Here is a 27,458-nt window from a genome sequence, read left to right on the forward strand (position 1 = left end):
CTGTGCTTCGAACACGCGTAGTCCTCTGGGAAACTTTTGTTCGCAGCAGCAGAAGCAGTTTCTGTCGCAAATACAGCATGCCGCATGCCGGTGCAGCGTGCAGTTGATTGAGCATCGGGAGGAGGAGACAAGGTGTTTTCAAGAGGAAAAAAAAATCTGGAGGAGACAAGTTGCATTATTACCGATAGCAGCAGCAAAGGTTGTGGAAGATGTGCGGCCTGCGCCCAACACGGATAGAAAGCAACGGTAGCGCTGCACCACATGGATGATCCATGTGTCCGGTTCGGATGCGGTACGAGTTTCAATATGAAAAATAGAAGACCGGAGACCGGAGGTGGGCTGTCGAGCGCAGGTCGATCCGCTTCCGCCATGTGTCGGACGGTTGGACGGTTGCAAGTCGGGGCCGTTCCGGCACTGCCGGCGTTCCAGTCCCATACGCCTGTTGTTGACACGACACGACAGCCGCAGGCCGTCCCTGCCCCCTTGATCGGAAGCTGGTCGCGTCTAGAGTGATTCTCAGCTCATCCCTTATCTTGGACGATTTCTTTTGTTGTTGAATTGAAATTCATGGGTGCATGCGATGTCCCTTGCTCAGAGAAATGATACTACTCGGGATAGAGCTCCCGCTTCGAACCAAGTACTACTCGGGTATGCATGGTCACGTATAGCGTACCGGCCGGAATCAGTTCGCATCCGTTGTCCCATCGGCCTCGTGCGATGCGGCCCTTCCTTCGTCCCACGTCCCAACTCGCGTTCACAATCAGTCAAGTTGTGCTATCATTCCCGTTCCGTTCCGCTCCCCCCATCTCGCCGCGGCGCCGCCCCTTCGTTACTTGTCAGCCTTATCCCCACAGCAGCACGGGAGCCCACTGCCCACCCCGTCGTCTCCTTTACGTTTTCCCCTGATGATAGAGCCGGTCGTTTCAGTCCGTTGTGGGCCGGGATTGCGCGCGGAGACCGGAGACGGAAGATCTCTGTTGAGACAACAGGGCCGACGCGACGTCGCTGTCCCGGTCTGGGTTTGGGGTCTGGGTTTGGGGTCTGGGTTTGGGTTTCCTTTTTACAGAAGGGTCATCAGTTCGTAGATATGTATGCGTTAATGCGTATGCTAGGTTCGGCCGGCCGAACCATTGTTTTTCAGTCCCAGTGTTAATTTTTCCAAAAAGGTCCTAATGCCTCTGGTTCTTACACAACATAGACATGGCACATGTCATATGGTATGAAACGCTGGCCAGTGGCACCGCAGAAGGCAAACCCGAATCCTGATGTTCAGTTTTGGTCAAAGAAATGACTGAATCAAATGGCGATACTTCAACTGGTTTCAGATACTGTATTTCAAGCATTTATTTATTGGTTCGATGGGTATAGTATTCATGTTTGTAATATCTTAAATACTAAGGAATATTCAGGCAGTAGTAACATTATGGGTTGCTGTAGAAAATCATACATTCAACTCAGCTTCAGCAGCTAATGGTTCAAAAATCGATTCAACCTCATCGGTATTTACATCTTCCAGAGTTGGTGGATTCCACTTTGGATTCTGCAAAATGGGAAGCAAATTCAATAGAAGGATTAGGGGCAATGATACTGATCCATATTCCTTCAAGTTAAATGAGCCACTATCATGCTAGATTTACATCGTTCCACCCCAAATTACTTCCTCCGTCCAAAAAAAGATGTTTCAAGTTTGACAAAATTTGGATGTATCTAGACATGACTTAGTGTATAGATGCATTCAAATTAAATCAAAGTTGAGACAACCTTTATTGGACGGAGGAAGTATTAGATTTAGGTTAGATAACCTTCCCTGGTACAAACATAAATGCACAATATATGCCGCCTCTTCAGTAAAAGGCACAAATATATATTTGATCTGTGCCAATGTGCCTTGCATCTTAATTTTACTTTCTATATTGGAAACAAAGATACTTTGTAGTTTGTACCTCATCTTGAAAGGTAACAACTGTCCAAGTTGTGCCAAAGTTTAAATGTAATTACCGTTTGTGCAGAGCTTACACCCAGTTTGCAAGACATTGATGACAAGGTATCCGGTATCCCATAGCACCCCCCCCCCCCCTCTCTCTCTCTCTCCCGGATACTGTTTTTGCGCCAGCACATGTGGTCCTATCGTGGTATCGGGAAGGAGAATGATCTAACTGGTTCAACATCCTCTGGGTTCAGAGCATAGATCACACACATCTAACAGTATGTGTCTGGTGGACATTAGAACCCTTCTGGACGAAACAACTTAAGAAATAGGAGACTGAAACCCTATAGATAACTTGCCTGGTCCTTGTCAACTAAGACAGCACGTACACCTTCAACAAAATCATTTCGAACTGATGACCTCAAGGCAATGCGATATTCCATCTTCATAACACCAGCCAACTGAAAACAGCGAACTCCAGAATTAGCAATGTAACAGAAATGGTAACTTCAACTGTACAAGATACCAGAGCCTACCTTAGATAGACCGTGTCCATTGTTCCCATACGCTGATGCAACTTGAGAGAAATGCTTCTGTGTTAGGCAAAGAGAAAATGGGGCACCTTTCTTAAGTCCTGCTAAAGCATCATTGGCCCATTCTGCCACTGAAGCCAACAAAGGAAAGAATAAGTACATATATAAAGTCATTCTTCTCTTGGCAGTACTGTACTAGATTTAATTTTTGTATACCCAGGCCCTCTTCAAACGAAGATGCAGTGGGCAGGTTCTGCTACATTAGTGTTATTTTGGTGCCTTAAAAGATGACGTCTCGGGGAAGATTACCTGCAGCATCACCACTTTGGCTACACTTTTTTAGCTCTTCAACAGATTCAGCAGCTGATTTATCAGGACCAAAAGAAGAAATAATATGTTGTAAAAGCTTTTCTAGTTGTGGCTCTGTCTCTGGCTCCTTCTTGTACCCAGCCAGGAGTGTTTCGACATCTTTGTGAGGATCAGCAGTGCTGCAAAAAGACGATAAAACACAGATGTCAAGATACCAGTATACCACCAATATTTTACAGAAATATATCGATGAATAATAGAAAGATAGTTATAACTTTTTTATCTTATTTGCTAACTTTTAGGATGTTTTGGCCAAACAAAATTTAGAAACGCACAGGTTAGCACTCAAGAGGGATTCCTTGAGCGACCCCAAGTCCCCAGAAGGTACATAGTGAGTTCCAAGACCTATGAACAGAGCATCAGCAGGTGAAGATATCCTTTTCCCTGTCATCCCAAGGTAGGCTCCTGAAAGTGGCAGATGTGGCTTTTGGTTAGTGAAGAGAACTAAAGTACAGAAGTATCATTGTGTGATATAAACACACTTTACCCATGTGGGGACATAGTTTGTTCTCAGAAAAACAGACAAAAGCCAGAACAATGCCGTAGGAGTTTTAATAGAAAGATCAAGCAAAGAGAAAAAAAAAAGGGCATAAACAATGATCTGTCATATTGTCCATTCAGGCATTCACTATAATTGAACAAGATTTGCATTGCATGCAGTATTTAGAACTGTCGAACACATTCCAGAATAAAGAAAACCGAGAATGTTCACTAAATCGACTTGATTATGCTCCACTAAAAATTATCATCTTAAAACACACACATAGTGAGACCACAGTCCTGCAAAGAAAACGAATGGAGACAACAGAAAACAAAACGAGGTGTGAAGATCAAGATAGATAGAAGTGTATCAAATTCAAGAATCTGGAAGGATTGTAGGCAGGGAGGCTATGTGTTATGTCCCATAGTTATCCAATCAGGATGTCATGTGGGGCATGACTGGAGATTAGGAGGGAGTTGGTCTAGCTTAGGGTGCAGCCGACCTCCAACCAGCAAGAAGACTTCCAGCGTGCAGCAGTTAGGTGTTAGGGGGTAGGCACTGGATGCAGAAGTAGGAGATAAGGTTTCTTCCTTTGTAAGTTAGTGTGTTTCCCCAGTCCAAATCTTCTCTAGTCCCTCCCTCAGCAAGTTTGTGTGTTTCCCAACGCATAGCTGGCTATAAGAGTCTGGTCATGATGTATGGAAGAAGGCAAAGCAATTAATCAAGAGTTTATTTCGTCTTTCTTGGAGTAGTTTAGCCTAGTTATCCCTGAATGATCCAAGATCCTTCCAATTTGGTATCAGAGCCAACAGCTGATCTTCCATCGATGGCAAGCGGCAGGGTTTTCAATCCTATTGCTGTATTGCAGAACAATCTATCTGTAGCCTTGGCCGTACTGCCAGGACTCCAGGCCAGCCATCGTCAAGCAAGTGGACGGTTGCAGCAAAAGAAGCACCGGAGGATGGAGGAGCCACCCGGTCCCCCTGATGTAGTGGTGGCGCGCAGAACACCTATGCATGCAGCACAACCTTCAGCAGCAGCAGCAGCAGCAGTGCAGCTCTCCCTGCAGCGGCAGAAACGACAAAGGGGTCGCACTAAGCTGAACTAGTGACCACAATGCCCACATCCGCCACGACGGTGGGGTGGTCTGCATCGACAACCACTGCACAACTTACTCGCTTGATGGCCGCAGTGCTCCACCCTCTAACAATGATGCCTGCCACGCTCATACTGATGCCACGCGCTGCATTGTCGATGGCAGCGCGGCTCGACATGGAGGTTTGATGTTCCTCGTGGCACAGATGACTGCTTCCACAATGGGGAAATGAACAATCGTGGATGGAATTGCTGCCTGATCCTCCTGATTTTAAGACAACGGTGCTGCTTCCAATGGCAGCGATAGCAACTCCTACACAGCAGGTCACAACAGAGGAGGTGCTGTCTAGCGTGTCGGCTACAGCGGCAGCTTTTGGGCTTTAGCGGAGGCGTAACGCTGGGGCCACGGCCTACGGCCTGATGTAGCAGAGGCCAAGAAACAAGAAATTAAGAGTAGCAGCATCAGTGTACATTGGAGGGTTGCCACTTGGGCCAGCTTGATGGGTCCATCAGGCAGGAAGGACACTGATTGTGCTGATGGACTGCATGTGCATTGTGCATAAAGGTTGGGTTCTTGCATTCCATGCTCCAGTACACTAAGTATATTCAGCTCCAAGTACAAGACAGCACCAAGTGTGGCTCCGCTCTTTCTATTCTAAGGTCATGGAGCGGCACCACTGTTATTTGTCGTCACTGTGGAGCTTCCTCAGGCTTCAGCCATAGCTACCACCACAGCTCGACGACGAGCTGCATGTCGAGGAGGCGAGAGCTGTTTGGTCCCCTAGTTATCCAATTAGGATGTCATGTGGGTCATGGCTTGGAGATTAGGAGAGTGCGGATCCAGCTTCAAGTTGAATCCAGCTTAGGGTATAGCAGACCTCGACCAACAAGAAGAAGACTTCCAGCATGCAGCAGTTAGGGGGGTAGGCGCACGAGATAAGGTTTCTTCCTTAGTAAGTAAGGGTGTTTCCCAAGTCAACTTTTCCTCAGGTTCCTTCCTCAGTAAGCGGCTATAAGATCCTGACCATGGTGTATGGAAGAAGACAAAAATTTGAATCAAGAGTTTATTTCAGATTTCTTAGAGTAGTTCAGCCTAGTTATCCCAGAACATTCCAAGTTCATTCCACTATCAAGTTAGAAAAGTTCGACGATGATAAAACAACACAGAATTAGTAGCTGAAGACACCACTTATGAATTACTGCAGGGGGCGGGGCAGATACAGAAGCATACCAACTGCACCCCCTCCTGGAGCTTTTGCACCAATGTAAGCAAAGCCAACATCTGGGAACAAGCCAATACCATTTTCTGGCATGGCCAGGAGAGTCCTCTGTAACAACAGCACATCGGACAAACATGATAAGTCTTCATAATGAAAAAGTAAAAAATAGAACAAATTAAAATAAATAGAATACTGAGTGACAAGCAAAATTGCCTCGGTAATCACACGGTAGCGGCCATGTCCTGACAATCCAATTCCAAATCCCATGGTCACTCCATCCATCAAGCAAATGTAGGGTTTTACATACTCATGTATCTTACAAATCAAAGAGTACTCGGCTGTGAAGACCTGAAAAGGAACAGTGTATCTCGTAGTGATGCAAATGATAACAATATGCTTCACAAAGGACATGATAACACCATAAATATTTCCATTTACCAATGCAACACCTAAAAACACACCAAGGAGCACTCACAAGTCACAAGCTAATGTACTACTCCCTCCGATCCATAGTAAGTGTCACTGATTTAGTAAGAGTGAAAGACCAGCTCAATCATGTCTTTCAACATTAGTTTATTCAATAGTAAGATGTATATGGCTTTTCTCAATAGTTTAAGGTCATTTTGAATCAGCTAAGCATACAAATCAACACTACATCAAAATCACATTTGCTACCAATGCAACAAAAAGAAACAGACCGAGGAGCACAAGACGAGGTACTAGTAAGGTCTACTTAGTTTGGATGTATAGCCCTGAGACGACGAACAGAAATGCTTTCATTTCCTCAAACTTTAGAGGGGTTCATAGAACCATAGTTAAGGTATATGTTATTCAAGCCATCAATGGAGAACCCCCAATATCAACAAGATACAGCGGGTGCTTCTCAGTTCTCAGTAATACAGCAGTTAAGTTCATTGTAAACCAGCTAAACATTACAAAATCTCAGCACTATAAATATATAGATTTATTGTGTACTTGTAAAGAAGTGAGCATAATTATATTTACAATGTAATTTTTAGATTGTAAGTGTAAGAGAAGCAGAGAGTGTTAAGCCAATAGATAGTGACTTATGTGTGATATATAACTGAATCTGTTTGGAATATATGCACACATTCCACAACTCAAGAGTCAAAACAGGAAGAAATGAGCATCAGTATATCGAAACTATAACTTGTTATCTTCACTTTCCATGTAGAATAAACCAATAGAATGCTTGCAGCTTGGTTTCTTCTTCTTTTCTTAATGTTATGATAATCGACCAACGGAATGCTTATATATCTGTTTGTTCTATAACTACTCATGTAATATGAATTGACCAATAAAATACCACATCACTGTCAGGTTTTTGATAATGTACAGGCTGTTGGATTTACAGTTTTGTTTGGTATCCTCAAGTTTCCTCTTGGAAATTCAATTTCAATAATCTCATCCCAATAGGACCTTTAATTCATATGTTACATGGTAGAATTAATGGTATGAATTTAATTATAAAGCAAATTTCAACACAATGTTCGGATGCACCGATGAGTAAAATAGTACTAGTAAAATACAAATTCAGAACATTGCAGAATGCTTGGGATATTGCATTACTTTGAAGTTGGTTCTGGAGTTCAAATTCTAACTATGTTCAATTGTCCCTTCAGATTGGACTGCAATTTCAACTCTACTCCAAAAGTACAACCCATTTCTCATGTACAAAAAAAGGCCACAGTTTTTAAGATTATAACAGAAATGGCCTGGTCATTAAAACGTTTTCCATCAAGCAGTGTGAAGCTATGTCCAAGAAGGCATTACTGCACTAGCCATGCTATTACTAGACCTCTATTATCTCTGGCATTGTGCAATCATTAGCAAGTCTCTTCACATCCCCACCTGCAGTTCACACTAAGCAGTAGTCACTATCCATGCAAGTTTGAGCAAAGCAATAACCAACACCATATACCGATGCCGCATAAAATTTTGAACATAAATAAATAAATAAAATAACCATGAGTTCTCAAAGTAAACTCAGATAATAAAAACTCATGAAAAGGTGAAGACCTTTTCCACAAGTGATGTGCTCTTGTCCTTTTGAATTTCTGCTGCAACACCCTTAATATCCATCCCTGCATTGGCCATGAATCTTATTTGAAAACATATCCAATGCTCCGGACATAAAAAGGCAATACATCATGTTCAACATCCAAAGCATAGCTTATTTACCAAAGGGATCCCTTTATCAAAAGAAGGGGAGAAAGTAGAGGACAAACTTACCTGCTGAGAAGGCACGTGGAGAACTGCTTTCCACAAGAATGCACTTCACATTCGCATTTGTTTCCCAATCATCAAGTAGTGCCTTGTACCTAAGATCCATTTCTGCATTCATTTGAGATCTCGAATATGTGAGTGGAGTGCCATAAGGTATCAAAGGGAGATAGATGTAAGTGGACAGCATCTACAGGACATATATAATCATAATTCATATTGTGATTCTGAGAACAAAATTAATATGGATGTTAGTGGCTGCTTAATCATGTGCTCCAGCTCACATCCCAAGGCTTGACACCAAACTGAAGGGTAAAGACACCAACATTTCCGTACGTTAATCAGAGTTGTTTTCCTTAGGGGCTAAGTAAGCCGTCCCTATAAAAGGAGCAGGATGTATCCATTATCATCCATCCAAGCAAGAAATAACTAATCTACCTTCCATTGCCCCTCTTTCCCCAGGCCAGAGCTACCTTGAGTCAGGCTTAACGCCTATCTACTCTTGCATCAGACCTGACAATCACAACATGATCAGCATGTATTGTTCTGTTGAGTCCATGTTCTATTTCATCAGGTCTCGGTTAGTTTAAAGAGCACGTGCAACCGGCAGTAAATCCAACAAAATATGTTCTGCCGGTATTCTGAGTTACAGATAACTAGCAATACACCTGCCTCTTAACATGTCCAAATTTTCTTATATACGGGTAAGAAAGTTAATATCCCTAGACTGGTGGAGAAACCTAAGGATGTTAGTTCAAAAGTGATTTTTTTTGTTCAACTAAATATATGCAATCTCATTTTCTCCGAGTGATGAAGACCATAACTATCTATAGGCATAGCATAATATATCTCGTGAATATAATTAGAGTCTCTCTGGAATGCTGGAATTTTACAGAGTTCATCACCGAGACACTGTCAATTTTTAAATTTCAGATTAGCATATGCATGCTACCCTTCCCATGATGATGCCATTACATGCCTTAGTCAGACCCGATACTCCATAACATAAATTTAAGAAAAATTGCATCCAAATTGTTCTGGAACCACTGGAAATTTAAGCAATGGTTTTTTCTACAACTGGCAAACATACATTCCAAAACATACATAAACTGCCCTAGGCTTTCTTCCAAAGTCCACCTTTCTCCCCCACATCTCTTTAGCCTCTCTCTCTCGGCTCCCAAATTACCTCAACTGAATAGTAAATTCACAATTTCTGCAAATGGTAAACATACAGTTTTACCTAAATTAACCTGGTAACACAAGCGGAGCTGAGGGAAAATTTGACATATATTTTGTACTAAATTGCACCTCACATCACCTCCATTGACACATGTTACACCCAAGCATCTAGATTTGTACATCAGGTTCATGCACCGCAAGGACAGAAGCGCAAGTCACAACATAGGGACAACTCCTGCAATCTTTTCCATGATCAACTGGGACATGATCACCGCGCGGCAAGAAAGAAGACAGTCATGGCACCCGTGTGACGTGTTCATGTGGGACATGCTGTCATCAGGTCAGCTTGGAGTGGCTAGATTAACAGGCTGGTGCAAGCAGCAAACAATTGCAAGAAAATGGCAATATGAAAAAATTGGCGACATCTGGTGCTGTGTAGCTCATGTCCGTTTAATTGGGTGAATTGTACACTTTGCTCTATATATTTCAACTACTGTACCATCCGGATCTCAAACCACTTTACCTTAAAAAGAAAGATCTCAAACCACTTAACCCTCTGCTATTTAGCAGCGAATTATTTTGGTTGCGATCTAGTCAGTGCTTCGAATGTATAAGTGGAACTAAAATCTCATACAGTGCACTAGTTAGGAACTTATAGAAACACTATAAGTTCAAAAGCTTCACCAAACGTGCAGCACGAATTTCACCTAATTCTCTGCAACCAAGCAAACTAGCATGGTAAAATCATGAATCCACAGTTTGTCTGAATCTCCATGCTAAATCGACATATTCCTGCTCAAATCACACCACATGACACACCCAACCAGGCAAATAAAAAAAAACGGGAGCGATTCGCACCGAGATTCATGGCGTTGAGGGCCTTGGGGCGGTCGAGGGTGATGACAGCGACGCCGTTGGGGAAGACGCGGCCCTTCACGAACTCCTCCACGGCGGCGCCGGCCATGGCAGCGAAGCGGCGGACGAGGCGGAGCGGGACGAGGATAGGGCTCGGGGCTAGGGTTTTGGAGGTGGCGACGGAGTAGGAGGAGGAGGAGAAGGAAGCTGTTGAGATCGGGATGCGAGAGAGCAGAGCTCGCATAGCGACGTGACTGAGACTGGAGGACGAAGCTCCGAGCCGAGTAATAGGATTTTTCTAGAGTGGGTTACTCGCCGGCTGAAGTGCCGTAGCCGATGGAGATGAACAATGAGATAATTTGATTTGATTTTGTAAAAAGTTTAAACGTGGCATACTTTGAACTGGAAAATGTCCAGAGTACTTTCTTTCTCATATTGGAAATTGGCACGTGAGAAATTACGCCACTTTAAATGTCACAACTCACATCCCTATATTACTATCATGCTATGTGATTTGTGAACAAAGGTTTTTGACATATGAAAACTTTGTCACAACTTTGGTGTGGTGAATCTTGCCATGTCATGTTAGCACGATTCTACGATTCTTATTTAGAACGTTCTTCTTTCATGATCGATCTCTTCATTTTCGTACTAATTTGTCTCCTTGTGTAACACGCAAGCGTTTGTATGCTTAATGCAGGAGCAACTGTTCAACATTTAGGGCCACTGGCCTTCACGTCAAGGAAGAGGGGACAGGGTGATCGTCGTGTATTATGACAGTGCATGTAATGCCTTTAATGTGAGATTTTTTGCAACACATGGCCTCTGGAGCTTGCAACAAAGTGGGAACGGGACGAGAGGCATGGACCTATGTTACTAATTTTTCGACACTTATCATGAACGGATGAAGTATTTATTTTTAGGAAGATTCGACATTTAATCAACACGGATAATATAAATCTATCTCCCATCACTTCATTAACCTTAGATCCTTGTCAACATCTTAGATCCCGAATCACTCGACTACAATGGAAAGTAAACAGATGAAGAAGGTAGCGAGCAAGAATTTCTGGGAGTGTTTGTTCATCCAGATACCAAAACCGACCGGAAGTGTGGGTTAACCGCCGATTTCAGCAAGTTAGGGACGTAAAAGAATATTCACCCAATCTGCTAAGCCCACTTCGGATCTCAAAGCCAACTGGTACCACACCACGTCACACTCAAATGTATCGTGCCGGCTGGGAGTGTGTGCTCCGTCAGATATCAAAGCCCACGCTACGTCTACACATGTCCTGAACTCCACATAGGTCGAGGTCCGTCGGATGCCTCCACTGCAATATGCCTTCCTTATTATCCGAAATGTAGGTTGTTTCTGCCGGCCCCCATTGAAAATGAGAGCATGTACTAGTTTGTCAAAATGAGTGCTTGAGCCTCCAAACACTAAATACAAATGTCTTGACCATCAAAGCCAAAGAAACGCAAATGACTGGATCAGGAGTCAGAACGGCAGTGAGAGGACGGCACCAGTGTCCAGATCGGCCGGCCGCCTATGACCTATCGCCGTCCTTGCCCTCTGCCTTGCATGATTGCCTGTTAGCTTAGGTCAGTGATGATGATTTGGCTTCCATGCACCGATGACACAGCATTGCAACTTTTGACGTTTGTTCTTTTCTCTTCGGTGGTCGGGCTGTAGAGTCTTTTCTTCTTTTTATAATTCGGATGATTTTCAGTCGCCTGAAATTTTCTTTGGTTATCTTAAGTACAATCTTAGTTAACTTTGCTACAACCTCTTATCTAGGAGTATACGTTATATGTGTGGATAAGTGGGAGCGTACATCTGAAGCTCGGGATATAGCTTAGGAATTAGGATGACTCAGATTAAGACAATCGGCTCACCTGTGACCTAGATACTACTCGTGGTGTACATGCTTACTTCTTACTAAAAAAAAGAATCAAAGGACTCTCAGCGTAAACGAGTGGCGTACCTGGTTACCAATAGATATGTCACTGTAGCTGCAGATTGTGGAGCGTGGACACCTGACGAGATGTGGGCAGCCCTGCCCTGTCCGCATAAAACGGAAAAAAACACTCCCTAGCTCTCTGATCACGCCTCCACACAACACAAATCGCTTGCCAGATCGAGCCAGAGGAGGAGAGCATCCATGTCTCCTCCGCGGCCGCACTTCCTCGTGCTCACCTTCCCGCTCCAGGGCCACATCACGCCGGCGCTCCGCCTCGCCAGGCGCCTCCTCGCCGCCTCCCCCGACGCGCTCGTCACATTCTCCACCACCGCCGCCGCGCACCGCCGCATGTTCCCCCCGCCGGAGACCACGAAGCCGCAGGACGACGGCCGCCTCGAGCTCCTCCCGTTCTCGGACGGCACCGAAGGCGGGTTCGTGAGGAGCAGCGACCCACAGGCGTTCAACGGCTACATGGCGTCCTTCCACGCCGCGGGCGCGCGCAGCGTCGGGGAGCTCCTGGTCGCGCTCGCGGCCCGCGGCCGCGCCGTGACCCGCGTCGTCTACACGCTCCTCCTCCCGTGGGCCGCCGACGTGGCCCGCGACAGAGGCCTGCACTCCGCGCTCTACTGGATCCAGCCCGCCGCCGTCTTCGCCGTCTACCACCACTACTTCCGCGGTGGCCACGCCGCCGCCGCCGCGATCGTCCAGCACGGCCATGACCCTTCGTTCCTCGTGCGGCTCCCGGGCCTCCCGCCGCTGGCCCTCCGGGACCTCCCGTCCTTCCTCACCGAGTCCACCGACCCCTCGGACCAATTCCACAGCGTCTACACCGCCATCCGCGACCTCTTCGATTTCGACCCACTCGACGACAAGGACGCGCCCAAGGCCACCGTGCTCGTCAACACGTGCCAAGAGCTCGAGGCGGGCGCGCTCGCCGCCATGGCAGAAGAATACGACATGCTCCCAGTCGGCCCGTTGCTCCCGACATCATCCGGAGACGACGAGGCCGGCCTCTTCAAGCAGGACGAGGACGCCAGGTACATGGAGTGGCTCGACGGCAAGCCGGCCAATTCCGTGGTGTACGTCGCGTTCGGGAGCCTGGCGAGGATGGAGAGGGAGCAGCTGGACGAGCTGCTCCGCGGCCTCGAGGAGAGCGGGCGGCCGTACCTCTGCGTCGTCCGGAAGGACGTCAAGGCGGAGCTCCTCAACCCCGAAGGGACGACGTCGGCGGGGGAGACGGACGCCGGCGATAAGGACGGCATGGTGGTGGAGTGGTGCGACCAGGTGCGGGTGCTCTCGCACCCGGCGGTGGGCTGCTTCGTGACGCACTGCGGGTGGAACTCGACGCTGGAGAGCGTGGCGTGCGGCGTGCCCATGGTGTGCGTGCCCAGGCTGTCCGACCAGCGGATGAACGCGTGGCTCGTCGAGCGCGAGTGGCGCGTCGGGGCTCGCGCCGAGGTGGGCGGCGACGGGGTGCTGCGAGCGGCGGAGCTGCGGCGGCGCGTGGAGGAGGTGATGCGGGAGGAGGAGGCTGTGCGGCGGCGCGCGGCGGCGGGGGAGTGGAAGCGTGCGGTCGCGGACGCTCTGGGGAATGGCGGCTCGTCAGACCGGAATCTGACGGCGTTCGTCCGAGGCGGCGGCGTCAGCGTCGGGACCGGCTTGCAAGCGTGACGTGTACTATTCTGTCTGTATCATACTGGCATTGATTTCAGCCTGGTTGGTCAAACGGGAATACCTACGGCGTGTCAGTGCGAATTTGTTACTGCCAGAGTGAACCAATCGAGAATGTTAATTTATCAGTCATTGCTCTTGGTCAAATTTCGGATGCGATCGTCCAAGACTTCGAAGCATAAAATAGTTTTGGATATCAGGCGGTTGGTACACTGGCCAGCAATTCCTGTTATATCTGAACATAGAACAACTCAATTTATTACTCCATTAAGAAAGAGGAAGAGAAAATTATCTACGTAATTGATTAGAAAAAACCAGGCAAACCCGTTACAAACGTGCACGATACCATGGAACATGACCGCACAGAGAACCACATCGGGTGCAAAGATACACAGGCAGATTGCATGGGTGAATAGTATAAACCTGACCGTCAAACATTAGGAGTTTATTTCTTGCAAATGATTTCTGAATTCCAATGTACCACTGCCACAGTATATCAACTAATCAGCCACACTAAACAGAGTATCACCAAGATTCAAGATACAATATTAGAAATGGGCCAAAGAGGTCACTAGACTGCTCAAAATCATTTCAACAGCCAGATCCTTCTTTCTTTTCCCTGCCCCTCAGCTCTTAGGCTAACTAAGCTCTTTATTAGAGAATCAAGCCTCACTGGAAAATGTATACCTCTACCAAAATAATGTCTAAGACGATACCGTAGGGCTGTCAACCGCAAGCCCCATGGTATTAAGTCCGTTGTCGACATAAACAGTCGAGCCAGTGATAGCCGAAGCCAAAGGAGACACCAGGAATGCTGCTACGTTCCCAACTTCATCTGTTCAGGATGAAAATGTTCTTTGTAAGATAGAAGTACAGAGAAAAAGTTGCATTTCCTTGCAATTAAAACAAGGGAAAGCGTTAGCGAACCATATACTAGAGAAAGAACTATTTTAACCTGCCAAAAGTTCCTTCTGCAATGGTGCATTAACATAAGAGTACTCGATCATCTTCTCAATGAATCCAATCGCCTTAGCGGCTCTGCTTCCCAAAGGACCTAGAGATGCATCAAACAAATCACAATGAAGCAAATTTGATACACTTGCAAAGTGCTGCCGAATTGTTAAACCCATATAATCCTTAACAACTGTGCAGATGGTATATGCACAGGAATAACATATGATACCTACCAGTCAAGCAAAGCAGATTATCATGTAAGAGTAATGTAACTATGACATGTAGGAATGGCTTGAACAAACATCTAAGGAAGTATTGATTGATCTTTTAGGTAGTAACTAAATTCATTCATTTCATTCCGATGCCATCTCCATACACCTAATATTGACGTACTGCAATTTAAGTGCACGGATTTATGCTGGTAGCTTTCTTCCAAGATAGTCAGCTACGTTCAAGACTAATCAGTTATGGAAACAGTGTTCATTTATGAAGGATACCTGCAGATATGGTGTTAACTCTGACTTTGCCTTTGTGTCCAGCTTCAAAAGCAAGTACCTACATTGGTTTGGAAAAAGAAGTAATAAAAATAATATTCATGCCAATCCAGAACTGATGTTCAAAATATGCATAATCGCAAAGAGTATCCTACTCTTGTATCACTCTCGAGAGCTGCTTTAGCTGAACTCATACCACCACCATATCTATAAGCAAAAAAATAATTCAAATAATCAGTTGAAAGTAAAGATAGCTTGATAGCTTATCACCATAAATCTTTGAACATTATTTACCCGGGAATTGTCCTTTCAGATGCAATGTATGTTAGCGAGATACTAGCACCACCTGGAAAAATATTTAAATTCATAAAGCAGTGCCAATAAAATGAGTGTGGCGTTCTGTATCAAAACAAATTATTTCACTAAAGAAACTGAGTCAGGTCACTAAAAGGTGAAACAAATATTAAGCATTGATGTCGACACAAAAGTTCCATGCATATGAGGTATGTTATAAAAGCTGAACAATATCTCTACTATGATTCACTGGCACAGTAAGATTGCAACGAGACATCATGCAGTATTTGAAGATTTGATCCTAGGAAACTGGATTTTATGACATGTGGTCTGTATGTCTCCACAGATGTTTAATGCTAGAGGATAGATTCAAAATTCACCACAAATAGAACATGCACAGGTCTGAAAGTAGATTGAATGGTCGTGGATTTGGCTGGGTACAACACTAGTGTGAAAGACACTGGTATCAGTGCCAGCATAGTAGTGAGGGTATGAGCATTACCTGAATTCATAATAGGGAGAAAGTGCTGAAGCAAAGAAACAAAGGAGTAACTGGATGCTGAAATTGCAGCAAGATATCCACTTCTTGAGGTCTCCAGCAAAGGTTTTGTAACCTTTAAGTTTAAAGTTAGACGATTTTCAGTGAAGGTGCTTCATACATATTGAGCACAATGTCATGCGTGCTTGCATGCACAAACAAAAAAGATAGGGCAGGACAGATGGAGGGTACCTCAGGACCATTAGCAAGAGAATGCACAAGTATGTCAATGCTGCCAAAATCTTGCTTGACTGATTCAGCAACTTCCTATCAATTGAAGAGATATGTACATCAGTCAAACTCTAAAGCTATTGGAAAGCAAAAGAATCGCATTGCAAGAGCTGTATTTGCCGAATTTGGAGAGATATGGCAAATGGAACTTGTACTGCAATGAGGCCAGAAGCCCAGAAGAGATGACATATAGAACCATAGGAGACACGAACCTAACAACCATAACAATATTATAATACCACATAACCCCTTAACATACACACAATGTTACACTGCTACCCGTAAAACCCACCTTCAAATTCAAGGCATGGTGCAATAGCGCAGAGTTTGAAAGGGATAAGGTATAAGTGGTTTTTTCTTTTTGTAATGGTATTTATAGTTGCGTCTTTTGTTGACCTAACATTCACTCTGTTACACTACAAACCTTAACAATATTATCTGTAATGTTGTTCTGAAACAAGTTTAGCAATTATGTAGTCACATGTAATGGAGATGGTGTGCATCTACATACCTTCACAGTCCACTTTGAGGACCCTGCGTACCTTTTGTTTGCTTTGACCTAAAATAGTGAAATACAATGTTCATGATAAAGCCATATTGGGAAATCAAAAAGAAAATGCATAAAAAAGAAGATTACATCTTCAGGAACATCATCGGGGGAATCATAGACAGCATCAAGTGGATAAACTTTAACAATCTCCATAAGAGATCCATCAGGCAGCCTGTAACAACAGCAGACCAGACGACTGTTAAACGATAAGTTCCAAATAAAACTAGGAAATACATGGAAACTATCTAGAACTATAGTACATACTTCCGTGATTCGTCAAACTTTCCACGCCTCAGGCTTGTCTCGAATATGTTAAGTGCCTGCCAAAAGGTACAATTATCCATGAGATAATTGATCAACAAAAACCTCCAGTATGATGAACAACGCAAGCACAGATCAACATACCGGCACCCATGTACCAACAAGAATTTCAGCACCAGCTGCAGCAAGAGCCTTTGCAATGGCCCAGCCATAGCCATTATCATCAGCAACTCCAGCAATAAATGCTCTTTTACCTGAAAAATCACAACTAAATGAGAAAAATGTAGTAATCGTAAAATGCTAATATCAGATTGAGTCTCTCGAAAAAAATGAGTAAACCTTTGTTCGGTATGAGAACATATGTATACCATTGTATATTTCATTATCTGGGTCTCTGAGAAGCCAGTGATATAAACAAACATGCATGAAACGTGTTTATCAGTGGTATCTAGGTTTTATTAAAATATAATCCATATGAAGCTGTAACAGGCTGCAGGCTGTCGGATAACAATGTTTTGAATGGATCATTAAAATATGACACTCACCAGGAAACCCAATTTTCAGTTGTTGCAAATAAGAGATGATTTAATCATGCCGATGCCTAATTCGTTAAACTCTGGCGAATCCATATGCGTAGTGGTAGGCATAAATCCAATCGCATAAGAAAAGAGAACAACAGATACTGATAGGTGAAACATAATAACTATCCATGCATTAGATCTATATAAACACTCAAATAAAATTACAACTAGATTGTGGAAATATATAATTTTACTCCATATGCGTAGAATTAACAAACATAATTATCCTGATAAACTTCTTTCCCTGATATTGCTTACCTCTAAGATCAATGGGTAGCCCTTGAGAGCTGCTTGCTCCAGACATTGCTCTCACGGAAACACCACTGCGCTTGGAAGAACTAAGAGGCCTGGAGCTGGAGATTCTGGGACAGCTCGCAAAGCTACTAGTGCTGAGCGCCAGATCGACCCGTGAGACGGCTGCCCTCGAGGTAAGCATCCTTTGGGAGGCCGAGATGGCGGGGCGCAGAGCCATCATCTGCACACCGGCAGTTGCAAAAGGTGCCATCTTCCGCAGTACTAGCCTGTTAAGTCAGAGCTTCATCAGTTCATCACAACATACTCACAACACAGAAGGGTCTCGGCAATAATGGGCTAGAAAGTCCAAGGAATCGCCGCGAGGTCGTTCAAAAACCAGATTAGACGAACACAAGTACCCAATCCTCTCACCCTGGAAGTGGTTAATCCAGCTCGCAGCTCGTGCCGAAAGGATCTCGTCGAGCAAAAACAACAATCGCTAAACAGCACAAAGCAACAGGTGGATTCCGTGGATCCGGGACGAGAGGGGATACCTTTGCCTCGGGGAGTGCGGAATGCGTGCACGGAGGAGGGATCTGAGAGCACAAGGAACGCGTGTGCTGTCGCTGCCTGCAACAACAAGGTGGTGATTTTGGAGCGGAGGGGCGGAGAGTAATAGGAAGAGGGGAGGGGTTTTTCGATGAGACCGAGGGGGATAACAGGGTTCGGGTGGGTTGGACTTGGCCGGAGTAGCTGAGAAACCGAGGGAGCTACAGGCTACAGCCTATAGCCACTTCCTTGGTGTTTTGAGCGATGGAGCCGAGGTAGGCTGCAGCTGGGCTTTTCAGCTGCACAGGTACGAGATCATAGGTGGGCTTCCGTGGCAGTGACCAACTGGGGGCCTGGTAAATGGTAATGGGCATTTCATACACACAATGGGCCATTTTTCTTAGAGATGCGTTCTTTGTGTCTAGAAAAAAAAAGGAGAATTGGCAATGGAAAAACTACCAGTTTGGCATGATAATTGGATTCCGTGGAACAAGAGGATGTGGCCATACGTGAACTTGTCATCTGATCCGCTAGACAAGGTCTCTGAACTTATTATCCAGTCGATGGCGTGTGGGATATTGCAAAGCTTCAGAAGCACTTCTTACCAATGGACGTCTAGGCGATTTGTAAGATTCCAATTAGCGCAGCAGATCATGGAGATTTTTGGGCCTGGCACTTCGAGAAATCTGGAATTTCAGTGTCCGTCCTTGCTATTGCATGATCGTTACCACTTAAAAGATCCGAGAAAACTGGTTAGAGGAATGGCCGGCGTCGAGCTCGTTGTGTGCGGAGAAATCATGGACTAAGCTCTCGAAAACTAGGGTTCCTTCCAAGATGCGTGTTTTTTCATGGCGACTAGCACATCAGTCTCTGCCTACGGATGATGTGCTTCATCAGTCTCTGCCTACGGGTGATGTGCTGAAGCACAAGCACATGGCCGATTCTAAAGTGTGTGCTATTTGTAACCTTGCCGAAGATTCATGGCGGCACTCTCTCCTTGATTCCACTATGGCGCGTTGCGTGTGGGCACTAGCGGATGAGCAGCTGGTTGAGCACCTTTGCATCTCGACGTGCCCAGATGCCAAGGAAATGGATCTTCCATCTTATTGACACCACGTCACACGCTGAGTTCACCGAGATCCTCCTCACACTCTAGGCAATCTGCTCAGCGCGACGGAAGGCAATCCACGAGGCAATTTATCAAAGTCCAGTGTCTATTCATGGCTTAGTCTCCTATTGTTATCTGAGCTTTAGGTGGTTCATGGCGCTCCTTCCTCGGGTGGGCAACCGAATCTAGCTCCAAAGGCGCCGCGCTGGCTCCCTCCACCGGCAGGCATGATGAAAATCAACGTCGATGGTGGGGTTGCTAAGACTCATAACAAAGGCACGGCTGCTGCTGTGTGTCGTGATGAACAGGGCACTTATCAAGGTTCATCTGCTTGGGTGTTTGAGAATCTCACTGATCCTCCTACCTTAGAAGCTCTGGCCTGTTGTGAGGCGCTTGCACTAGCAAAAGACCTGAACCTGCAGTAGATTTGCATCGCGTCCGACGCTCAGGCTGTCATCAAAGGAATCCTGGAAGGCAATAGGTGCAGCTATATCACAATATTGCGGGAAGTCGCAGTTCAAAGTAAAGAGTTTGAAGGTGTTTGCTTCGTTTATGAGAGTAGAAATTCTAATCTAGATGCTCATAGTTTAGTCAAGAGTGCTCTTTCACTCCAGCACGGTAGGTTTACTTGGCTCCTTCAGCCATGGACCGACTCCAATGTACCTTCATTCATTGATTAATAGAGCCGTGTGATTTCGCTAAAAAAAAGAACCCCCCCTAAAAAAAATGTAATTCCTCTTAAAAGAAAAAAAGAAAAAAATAGTTTTAAGGGAGAAACCCTAGCCGCCGAATTAATTTTTTGTTCGTTCCTTGTCGAGAAAAACCATGGATTAACGTCTGTCAAGTAGTTTGTGTATCTTTTTTGTGAGGTTTTCTGTCTTGTGATGGCGTCCCGGCGGTGTAGGCAATGGTATGGAATGATGGTATGCTGGCTCCATTCCCTTCTTGGAATAACCGATGAGGAAGAAGATCTTACGTTTATACTTCTATTATTTTGATGTTCTTCCTCATCGGTTCGGAAATGAATCAGCAATTTGACAACATGTATTGTAAGGAATGTGTCCCGGCCACAGTGAGTTAAGCGATTTTAGGTTCTCATCTTTTTGGTTGAGCGATTCATGCGGCTATTCAAAACACATGGGATTAGTTCAGCTTGTGCACTTCATGTGTTCAGTTGTTTCATCACTAAGGCATAGAGAGATATCAAGATACAAATGACGGATCTACCGATTTTGACTCAGAAAAATCTACACTCAACTGTTAGTTTTATCATAAATCTTGTTGACAGTTTTTGTTTCAGTTTTGTCACCATGCTTTACCTCCAATAAAAGATGCAATGCCTTACCAAACATTTTTTAGTTTACTCGAGCCAAACAGTTCTGACACATCTTCTTCGTCGTCAGAGAAAAAACAGAAGCCCTTCTTGTATAATGATATCCCCAAAGTTGATGTGCATTTTGATAATCTTCTCTCAACTATAAAATACATTAAGTTGACATCTCTAGATTTTTATAACTGAAGTTGACATCTCTATAGTTTAGGTGATATTATCATGCATCGACATGAGAGGGGGAATCATCGAATCCACCCTTTACACAAGCACATTCCATCAGATGGATAGTTACATTTAAACAAACATGCAAGTCATCGCTCAAGACGCCAATATCGAGCCATGGCAATGTTTGATAGGGACCCAATTATTAATCGTCGCGTCCAATGCGGGAACTGAAAGCTAGTACACCTCAACCTCGCCGGCTCCTCATGCGTCGCCGATCACGGCACAGCAGAGCTCCGACGCGAACGCCCGCAGGTTCCTCTCCGACGCCCCACCTCCGGCGACCGCCTCGTTGGCACGGCCCATCCAGCCGTCCGCCTGAGCCCGGATCACCGACGCGGCGTCGTCTCCGTCTCCCATGATCGTCTCCACGCACCGCTGGAGCTCGCCTCGCCCGACCACGCCCTCGCCGTCCACCCGGGCGCGCACGCCGACGCCCATGCGCGCCTCCAGCAGCCACGCCACCGTCGGCTGGTCCGTCCACTGCGGCACGCACACCATTGGCACGCCGCGGGTGACGCTCTCGAGCGTGGAGTTCCACCCGCAGTGCGTCACGAAGCAGCCCACCGCCGGGTGCGACAGCACCTTCACCTGGTCGCACCACTCCACCATCATCCCTTGCGTGCCGTCGTGATCGGCGCCGTTGCGCGCCACCCACAGGTACGGCCGGCTGGTGGCCTCGAGGCCGCGCCGCGTCTCCTCCTCCTGCCGCTTGCTCATCGAGACGATGGTCCCGAACGACACGTACACCACGGACCGCGCCGGCTTCGTGTCGAGCCACTCCATGTACGCCTTCCCGTCGTCGCGTGGGAACAAGTCCGTGCTTGACGCCGCGGTAGATGCCTCGTCCGGGTCCGGCACCACCGGCCCGACGGCCACGAGCTCGAACTGCGCCACGGCTCTCAGCGCGTCGGGCTCCAGCTCGTCGAACGTGTTGACGAGCACCTTGGACTTGTACTCGTCGAGCGTCAGGAAGAGCTCGCGCATCATGTCCAGCAGCAGGTAGTGCGGGTGTTCTGGCGAGGTGATGGACACGACCGACGGCAGCGCGCTGGACTTGAGCCGCGGCAGCCCCGGCAGCGCGGCGGTGCCCGCGTCGGGTCCGGCGTCGTCGTCGTTCTCGCAGAAGGAGGCGAGGATTTGGGCGTCGTGGCCGTGGAAGTAGTGGTAGTACACGGCGAAGACGGCGGCCGGCTGGATCCAGTAGAGCGCGGCGGGGATCCCGTGCGCGCGCGCGACGGCGGGGGCCCAGCCCACGAGGAAGGCGTAGACCATGCGCGTGACGGGCCGGCCGCGCGCAGCGAGGCCGGCGATGACGGCGGAGAGCGTCTCGCGGCCCACGGCGCGCGAGCGCTCCTTGTAGGTGCCCGTGCCGTGCACCGCGGGGTTGAAGCCCTCGTCGAAGCCGTCGGAGTAGGGGACGTACAGCACGCCGGCGTCGTCAACGGCGTCCTCTTGGTCGTCGGTGTTCGAAGGGAACATGAGGCGGTGCGCTGCAACGGCGGTGGAGAAGGTGACGCGCGCGCTCGGCATCGACGCCATCACGCGCGCGGCGAGGCGGCGTGCCGGGTTGATGTGGCCCTGCATCGGGGTGGTGACGAACAGAAAATGCGGTGTGGGTGTGGCTGAGGATATCTCCATTGAAGAAATAGGTTTCGGAACGGACTGGCACGCTGTAAAGGAAGGCGGGACGATATTTATCAGGTAGGAACGAGGAAATCGAGCAAGTCTGCCGTCGGCCTCGGCGAGGATATGTGACGTCTTTCTTTTTTAAAAGCAACCATGTATTTCATTGCACAATCCGGTTGCAGACATTACACATGAGACAAACATGTTTATCAAGCAACTTTGAACAAAGTACTCCGCACGAAGTAAAATTACACTTTCACCATTGGAGAAACTCGTGCCTTGTCAAACCGTCGTCCAACCTCGTCCTATGCCGCCACCATGGTAACGCCGGGAAATTAGACGAACAGTCTTCGTATCCAGATCTGAGAGAGCACCTTCGCATACAATAATGCTTTTTGAACCGATGAACCGGACCGTCGCAAGCTACGAGACCGAGACTTTGTGGCACGTCGGCCGAGAAACTTCCCCATGGTCACCAGATCTCGACACCGTCATCTTCATCCAACGCAGTCGAAGAAAAACAACGCCGCCTGCCGTCATCCGCACGCCCAACTGCAAGACAACAAACACAACTACAACAGCTGACGTGGCCGCCACCAACGAGAGTGTCGACTGCCGACCACGGACCACCAGACACGAATCTCGCCAGATCCAAAGAACGGCAAGATGACCAGGCCACCTGCCCTTTGACGCCACCGACTGTAGCGACGTCAAGATGGAGAAAGAGGAGAGGAAACAACGTCCCAAGAAAACACCAGACCAATCCTAACTACAGGCCGGAGCACCGGGGCCCCCGCCCCCTCACGTTGCCTGAGCGGCGGACGGAGGAGGCAGGGACCGGCGGCTGGATGCTGTAATTCTCGGAGGCAGAGATTGCCGCCTTCTCGCCATGAGCGAGAGCGGTTCCTGGGTTGCGTGCAGCTAGATGATTATATGTGACGTCTTAACGACGTACTAAGCTGCCTGATTTTCTATATATCTATCTAAAAAATATGTACCGCTTCTTTCGCCACCGCGTGCTTTCGTCCTCTGTCAAACCCCACTTCGTCGTTCGTCAAGCCTTTTCGGTCCAACGCTCGTCTGGCCCGTCCTTTGTCAAACCCCCCGTCTGCTACCCCTTCGATCCACCCCGTACCCCTTTCTCCTCCCGATGTCGCCGCCCCCCGATCAGCCGCTGCTACGCGCCACCACGACCACCACCTCCTCCTGATCTCGCTGCCCAACCACCACCCGCCGCCGCTGCCACCAACCACTCCCTGATGACGGAGATCGCGCAGTCCCGCCCGACTGCAGCGCCCCGGCTGGGCGCGCGCTAGCCACGTCGCCGGGCGCCCCACTTCTTCGTGCGCTGCCCTCCACGTCGACTGCAGTGCCCCGGACGCCATTTCCCTCCTGCCACCGCGGCCACTGCCTCCGCGCCGGCAACCCAGGTCGATCCCCAGTACCACTGCCTTGGCGTTGCCGCCGCTTACGGTTCCTTGCGCCGCTGGATTGTTCGTGCTCTCGATTTACGACGCCCAGACTGTTTACTGCGTGATCACTTGCAGGGGACCTTCATGTACATCATTACAAGTTGGCGAAGGAGGTGACATGTAAGCGTGCGGTTTGCCTTCCTTGCCGCCACGTGTAAAAATTCTCCGTTGTGAGGTATGCGCTGGATTTTTGTTGCTGACTTAATTTGGGGTTCACAGAGCGAAGAGATCAAGAAGGCAAGGGGCGTCCAAGGTAAGAACACTGGTGTAGTCTGTAGTATTTACACCTACAGGCATGAGCAGTAGACAAGGAATTGTTCAGAATTCAGAAACTTGCCTTCCTGTTTGGTACCATAGTAATACTTCTGTCACATACTCCCTCTGTCCCATATTAAATGTCGAAATATTACATGTAGCTAGATGTTTTTTAGGTATAGATACATCAATATTACATGTATCTAGACACTTTTTAGGTATACATACATCCATATTTGGACAAATTTGAGTCACTTGATATGGAACGGAGAGATTACTTGTGTTATCTGAAGATGGTTTGCTGGTGGTTCACACAATTGCTCTTGTTCCTTACTATCTGCACTGCAATCGCATAATACACGGTGACCTCAAGGTAAAACAGCCGGCCTAGATGAGTTCATTTGGAAGCCACTATTAGCATCGCCTAACATTTTCTTGTCTCCTGTTGCATTTGCAGTGTTCCAATATCTTGTAAACAAAAGATTGACAAGCTGCAAGCAAAGTTGTCGAAGCAAAAGTTGTCGAAGCAAAAGAAACAACTCTACGCAGATACCTGAAAATCCTGAACTCCCTTCTATAATTTTAACCTGGTGTTAACTATATTGACTTGTTTCGTTTCGACAGATTCTGTATCTTTTTGCCATGTACCGAATTATTCAATTGGGATGGTGATAGGGTAAAGGTGGCCCAATCTTTCGATGAGGAGATAGCTATCGATTTGGATGGAGGTCGACGTTGACGAACCGACTACAAACGTGCGAAACGTTGTGCCTTAGCGATCGCTACACCAACTTTCGAGGTTATTGACCACGCCGGAGCTAGATCAACCTGATCCTGAAGGATCAATCCATGCAGGCAACCGAAGAACCAGCAAGAATAATAGATGCAATCAAGATAATGCGAATAAAGATGAAGCTTTATATATGGGATTCTACAAGTGCATAGTATAGGAGGTCGATTTGACTCGGTGTGGAACAGATTATGGCGCTGGTTTGGTTCGGCCATGGTCACTTGTGCACTCAAAACTCGCTGGGCAATTAAGCTCGGGTATTTCTCCGCTTCTTCTGCAGCCATAAAGTGCGACCCGTGCTCTTGGGTGGCTACGGCACATTGCTCCTCATGTGCAATAAGAGCTAAAGTGTCCTCATCAAAATCACTGGCGGAGTCGTACCCACCATCCTCAAGAGCAATCATGACACGAGCGGAGGGGCATTCACGTGCAATGTGATCAAGCCCGCTGCATTTGCGGCATTGAATCTGGCTAGATTTGCCCGTAGAAGCCATGGAGGACGAAGAACTTGGGGCTGGTCCAGCGGGAGTACGCTTCGCTGCAAATGGAGTTGATGTAGGCGCTGCTGAGCGTGTGGGTGTGGGCGTAGAAGTGGAAGGTGCAGCAACCCATGACGGCGAAGGCGATGGTTTCCAAGAAGAAGAACGCCCTGCAGAAAAATTAGTTCGTGTCGCCTCTCGCCGATCCTGCACTTCACATTTAGCATTGCACGCAAGATGGAACAAACGGGTTATAGTATGGTATGACTTATATCAGAGAATAGTTTGAATTTCCTTATTTAACCCACCAAAGAAACGTGCGAGCAAAGCTTCATTATCTTCCACTATACCACAATGCATCATACCAGTTTGTAATTGTTGATAGTACTCCTCTACAGAATTTTTACCTTGATCTAAACGTGTTAACTTGTTGAGCAAAGTACGTTGGTAATATGGTGGCACAAAACGAGTTCGCATGGCCCGTTTCAAAGCATCCCAACTAGTGATTGGATTAGCAGCATTAAGACGACAATATTCAGTCCACCATATGGAAGCAAAACTAGTGAACTCACAAGTAGCAGCACTAACACGTTTATCCTCGGGATAATTTAAACATGTAAAACGTTGTTGTATTTCTAATTCCCAAGAAAGGTATGCATCAGGATTATATCGACCATCAAACATGGGTATATTCAATTTCAGTTTTGCAACATGGTCATCATCACGTACTGGCGTGCGTGCGTTGTGAACGTAGGGGCGTGGGCGGCCACGCGGTTGGTTAAGAACCTCCTCCTCGTCCTCGCGTTCGCCCTCGGAGTCGTCTGTCCCGTAATACTCATCATGCTGCTCATCGTGGAATGCGGCGGCCGTAGTCGATGACTGGCCTTGGTGAAGGGGGACACGCTATGCCCGCCCAGCGAATGCTTGCTAAGGAGGATCCCGAGTTGCGGTTGGCTGTGGTAAATGCGCCATCAGCTCTTGAAATTTGGCGTCAAGCTTGGTGGTGAAAGATGTTTCGAGGTCCTCGATGTATTCCATCATATCATTAAAACATTTGTCAACGTCCTGCATGTGGTCGCCCATGAGCTTGGTGAAGTTAGCTTGCAGTTCGGCGCTAGTGGGTTCTTTCGCATCGTCCACACCTGTCATGATTAGTACTCAAAAGCACAGCTAGCTACATGGGTGGATATGCTACATGCAAGTGGTGGAACACGCGTAATCCGTCAAGCAAACTAAAATTCTTACCCGTTCTTACCCTGCAGCAGGTGGTGACTAGGCGGTGTCAACGCACGGTGTAGGAATATGTGGAGCTCTGGGTGGCTGTAATATCTGTAGCAACAATTCAAAACAGCAATGCCACAAGTTGAAAAATAGCTCAACGACGGTACCGTGCTGGTCCTAGGCTAAACCGGCTAGAGACGCGAGCCTAGAACACTTACGAGCAACACCAAAAGCAACAGGTAGCAGCGCTTGGAAAGTGATAGGTAGAACAAAAACAAAAGGACGGAAGGTGTCTCAAGGTGAAAGACAAACGCAACAACCTGGATACCGTCGAAGAACAAAGTGTCCAGATGTGCGAAACTGCAAAACAACTGCTCTGAAAAGCGCACAGATGCGAGAAAATTTCCGCTACAAAGGCGGATAGCTAAACACAGTCTCGGAAGTATAAAAACAACATAGGTACGAAATTTTTTCGAGAGGGTTCCAGACTCTTTTTTTTTTTGCTCTCCCCTCCTCTTTTCTTGCGGCCGAAGCTTCGCGGACTTGAAACAACTTACAGATCGGATCGGAGACTCCGTGTATGGGAAGCAAACTCTAAAAAGGAAAACAAAATAAACCTGATTTGATACGGATAGATATGTAGTGGTGGAATTGATGGTGGCGGAATTGGTGGAGGTGGTGGAAAATCTGCGAGCGAGGCGAGGCGGTGCACGGCGGCGTGACGGCTA

At 47.0% G+C, this 27,458-nt stretch overlaps 4 protein-coding genes and 1 long non-coding RNA gene across 7 annotated transcripts; 2 read left to right on the top strand and 3 right to left on the bottom strand.

The window, feature by feature from the left end:
• Positions 1-1,301: 1,301 nt before the first annotated feature.
• LOC100823548 (3-hydroxyisobutyryl-CoA hydrolase-like protein 3, mitochondrial) lies at positions 1,302-10,231 on the bottom strand. Of its 3 annotated transcripts, XM_024455723.1 has the most exons (11): positions 9,907-10,231; positions 7,879-7,980; positions 7,686-7,730; positions 7,445-7,497; positions 5,839-5,973; positions 5,637-5,733; positions 3,105-3,234; positions 2,770-2,948; positions 2,464-2,591; positions 2,287-2,388; positions 1,302-1,540 (listed from the first exon to the last, which is right to left on the bottom strand). In XM_024455723.1, exons 1-11 carry the CDS (start codon positions 10,145-10,147, stop codon positions 1,442-1,444), a joined length of 1,311 nt encoding a protein of 436 aa, XP_024311491.1. In that variant the 5' UTR covers positions 10,148-10,231; the 3' UTR covers positions 1,302-1,441. The 3 variants fall into 3 exon arrangements, with proteins under 3 accessions (XP_024311491.1, XP_024311477.1, XP_003563690.1); XM_024455709.1 differs by lacking the exon at positions 7,686-7,730 and having other exon boundaries at positions 9,907-10,230; XM_003563642.4 differs by lacking the exon at positions 7,445-7,497 and having other exon boundaries at positions 7,666-7,730; positions 9,907-10,227.
• A 1,670-nt stretch (positions 10,232-11,901) lies between these two features.
• On the top strand, positions 11,902-13,667 carry LOC100843520 (cyanidin 3-O-rutinoside 5-O-glucosyltransferase). Its single transcript, XM_003560573.4, has one exon. The coding sequence runs from the start codon at positions 12,066-12,068 to the stop codon at positions 13,533-13,535; it is 1,470 nt and encodes a 489-aa protein (XP_003560621.1). The 5' UTR covers positions 11,902-12,065; the 3' UTR covers positions 13,536-13,667.
• Positions 13,668-13,959: 292 nt separating this feature from the next.
• LOC100824053 (enoyl-[acyl-carrier-protein] reductase [NADH] 1, chloroplastic) lies at positions 13,960-18,434 on the bottom strand. Its single transcript, XM_003563644.4, has 13 exons — positions 18,227-18,434; positions 17,697-17,959; positions 17,002-17,111; positions 16,861-16,916; positions 16,684-16,768; positions 16,558-16,605; positions 16,008-16,082; positions 15,780-15,891; positions 15,278-15,329; positions 15,139-15,190; positions 14,987-15,044; positions 14,491-14,589; positions 13,960-14,370 (listed from the first exon to the last, which is right to left on the bottom strand). The coding sequence occupies exons 2-13, from the start codon at positions 17,941-17,943 to the stop codon at positions 14,240-14,242; spliced, it is 1,125 nt and encodes a 374-aa protein (XP_003563692.1). The 5' UTR covers positions 17,944-17,959; positions 18,227-18,434; the 3' UTR covers positions 13,960-14,239.
• A 2,331-nt stretch (positions 18,435-20,765) lies between these two features.
• Positions 20,766-22,665, bottom strand: LOC100843830 (cyanidin 3-O-rutinoside 5-O-glucosyltransferase). The gene has a single exon (XM_003560574.4). The coding sequence runs from the start codon at positions 22,523-22,525 to the stop codon at positions 21,089-21,091; it is 1,437 nt and encodes a 478-aa protein (XP_003560622.3). The 5' UTR covers positions 22,526-22,665; the 3' UTR covers positions 20,766-21,088.
• Positions 22,666-23,613: 948 nt separating this feature from the next.
• On the top strand, positions 23,614-25,639 carry LOC112269985. Its single transcript, XR_002962261.1, has 3 exons — positions 23,614-23,943; positions 24,061-24,613; positions 24,698-25,639. It is a non-coding gene; the product is annotated as an uncharacterized LOC112269985 (long non-coding RNA).
• The last annotated feature ends 1,819 nt before the right edge of the window (positions 25,640-27,458 follow it).

This window comes from Brachypodium distachyon, chromosome 1 (genome assembly GCF_000005505.3).
Source record: "Brachypodium distachyon strain Bd21 chromosome 1, Brachypodium_distachyon_v3.0, whole genome shotgun sequence".
Classification (NCBI taxonomy): domain Eukaryota; kingdom Viridiplantae; phylum Streptophyta; class Magnoliopsida; order Poales; family Poaceae; genus Brachypodium; species Brachypodium distachyon.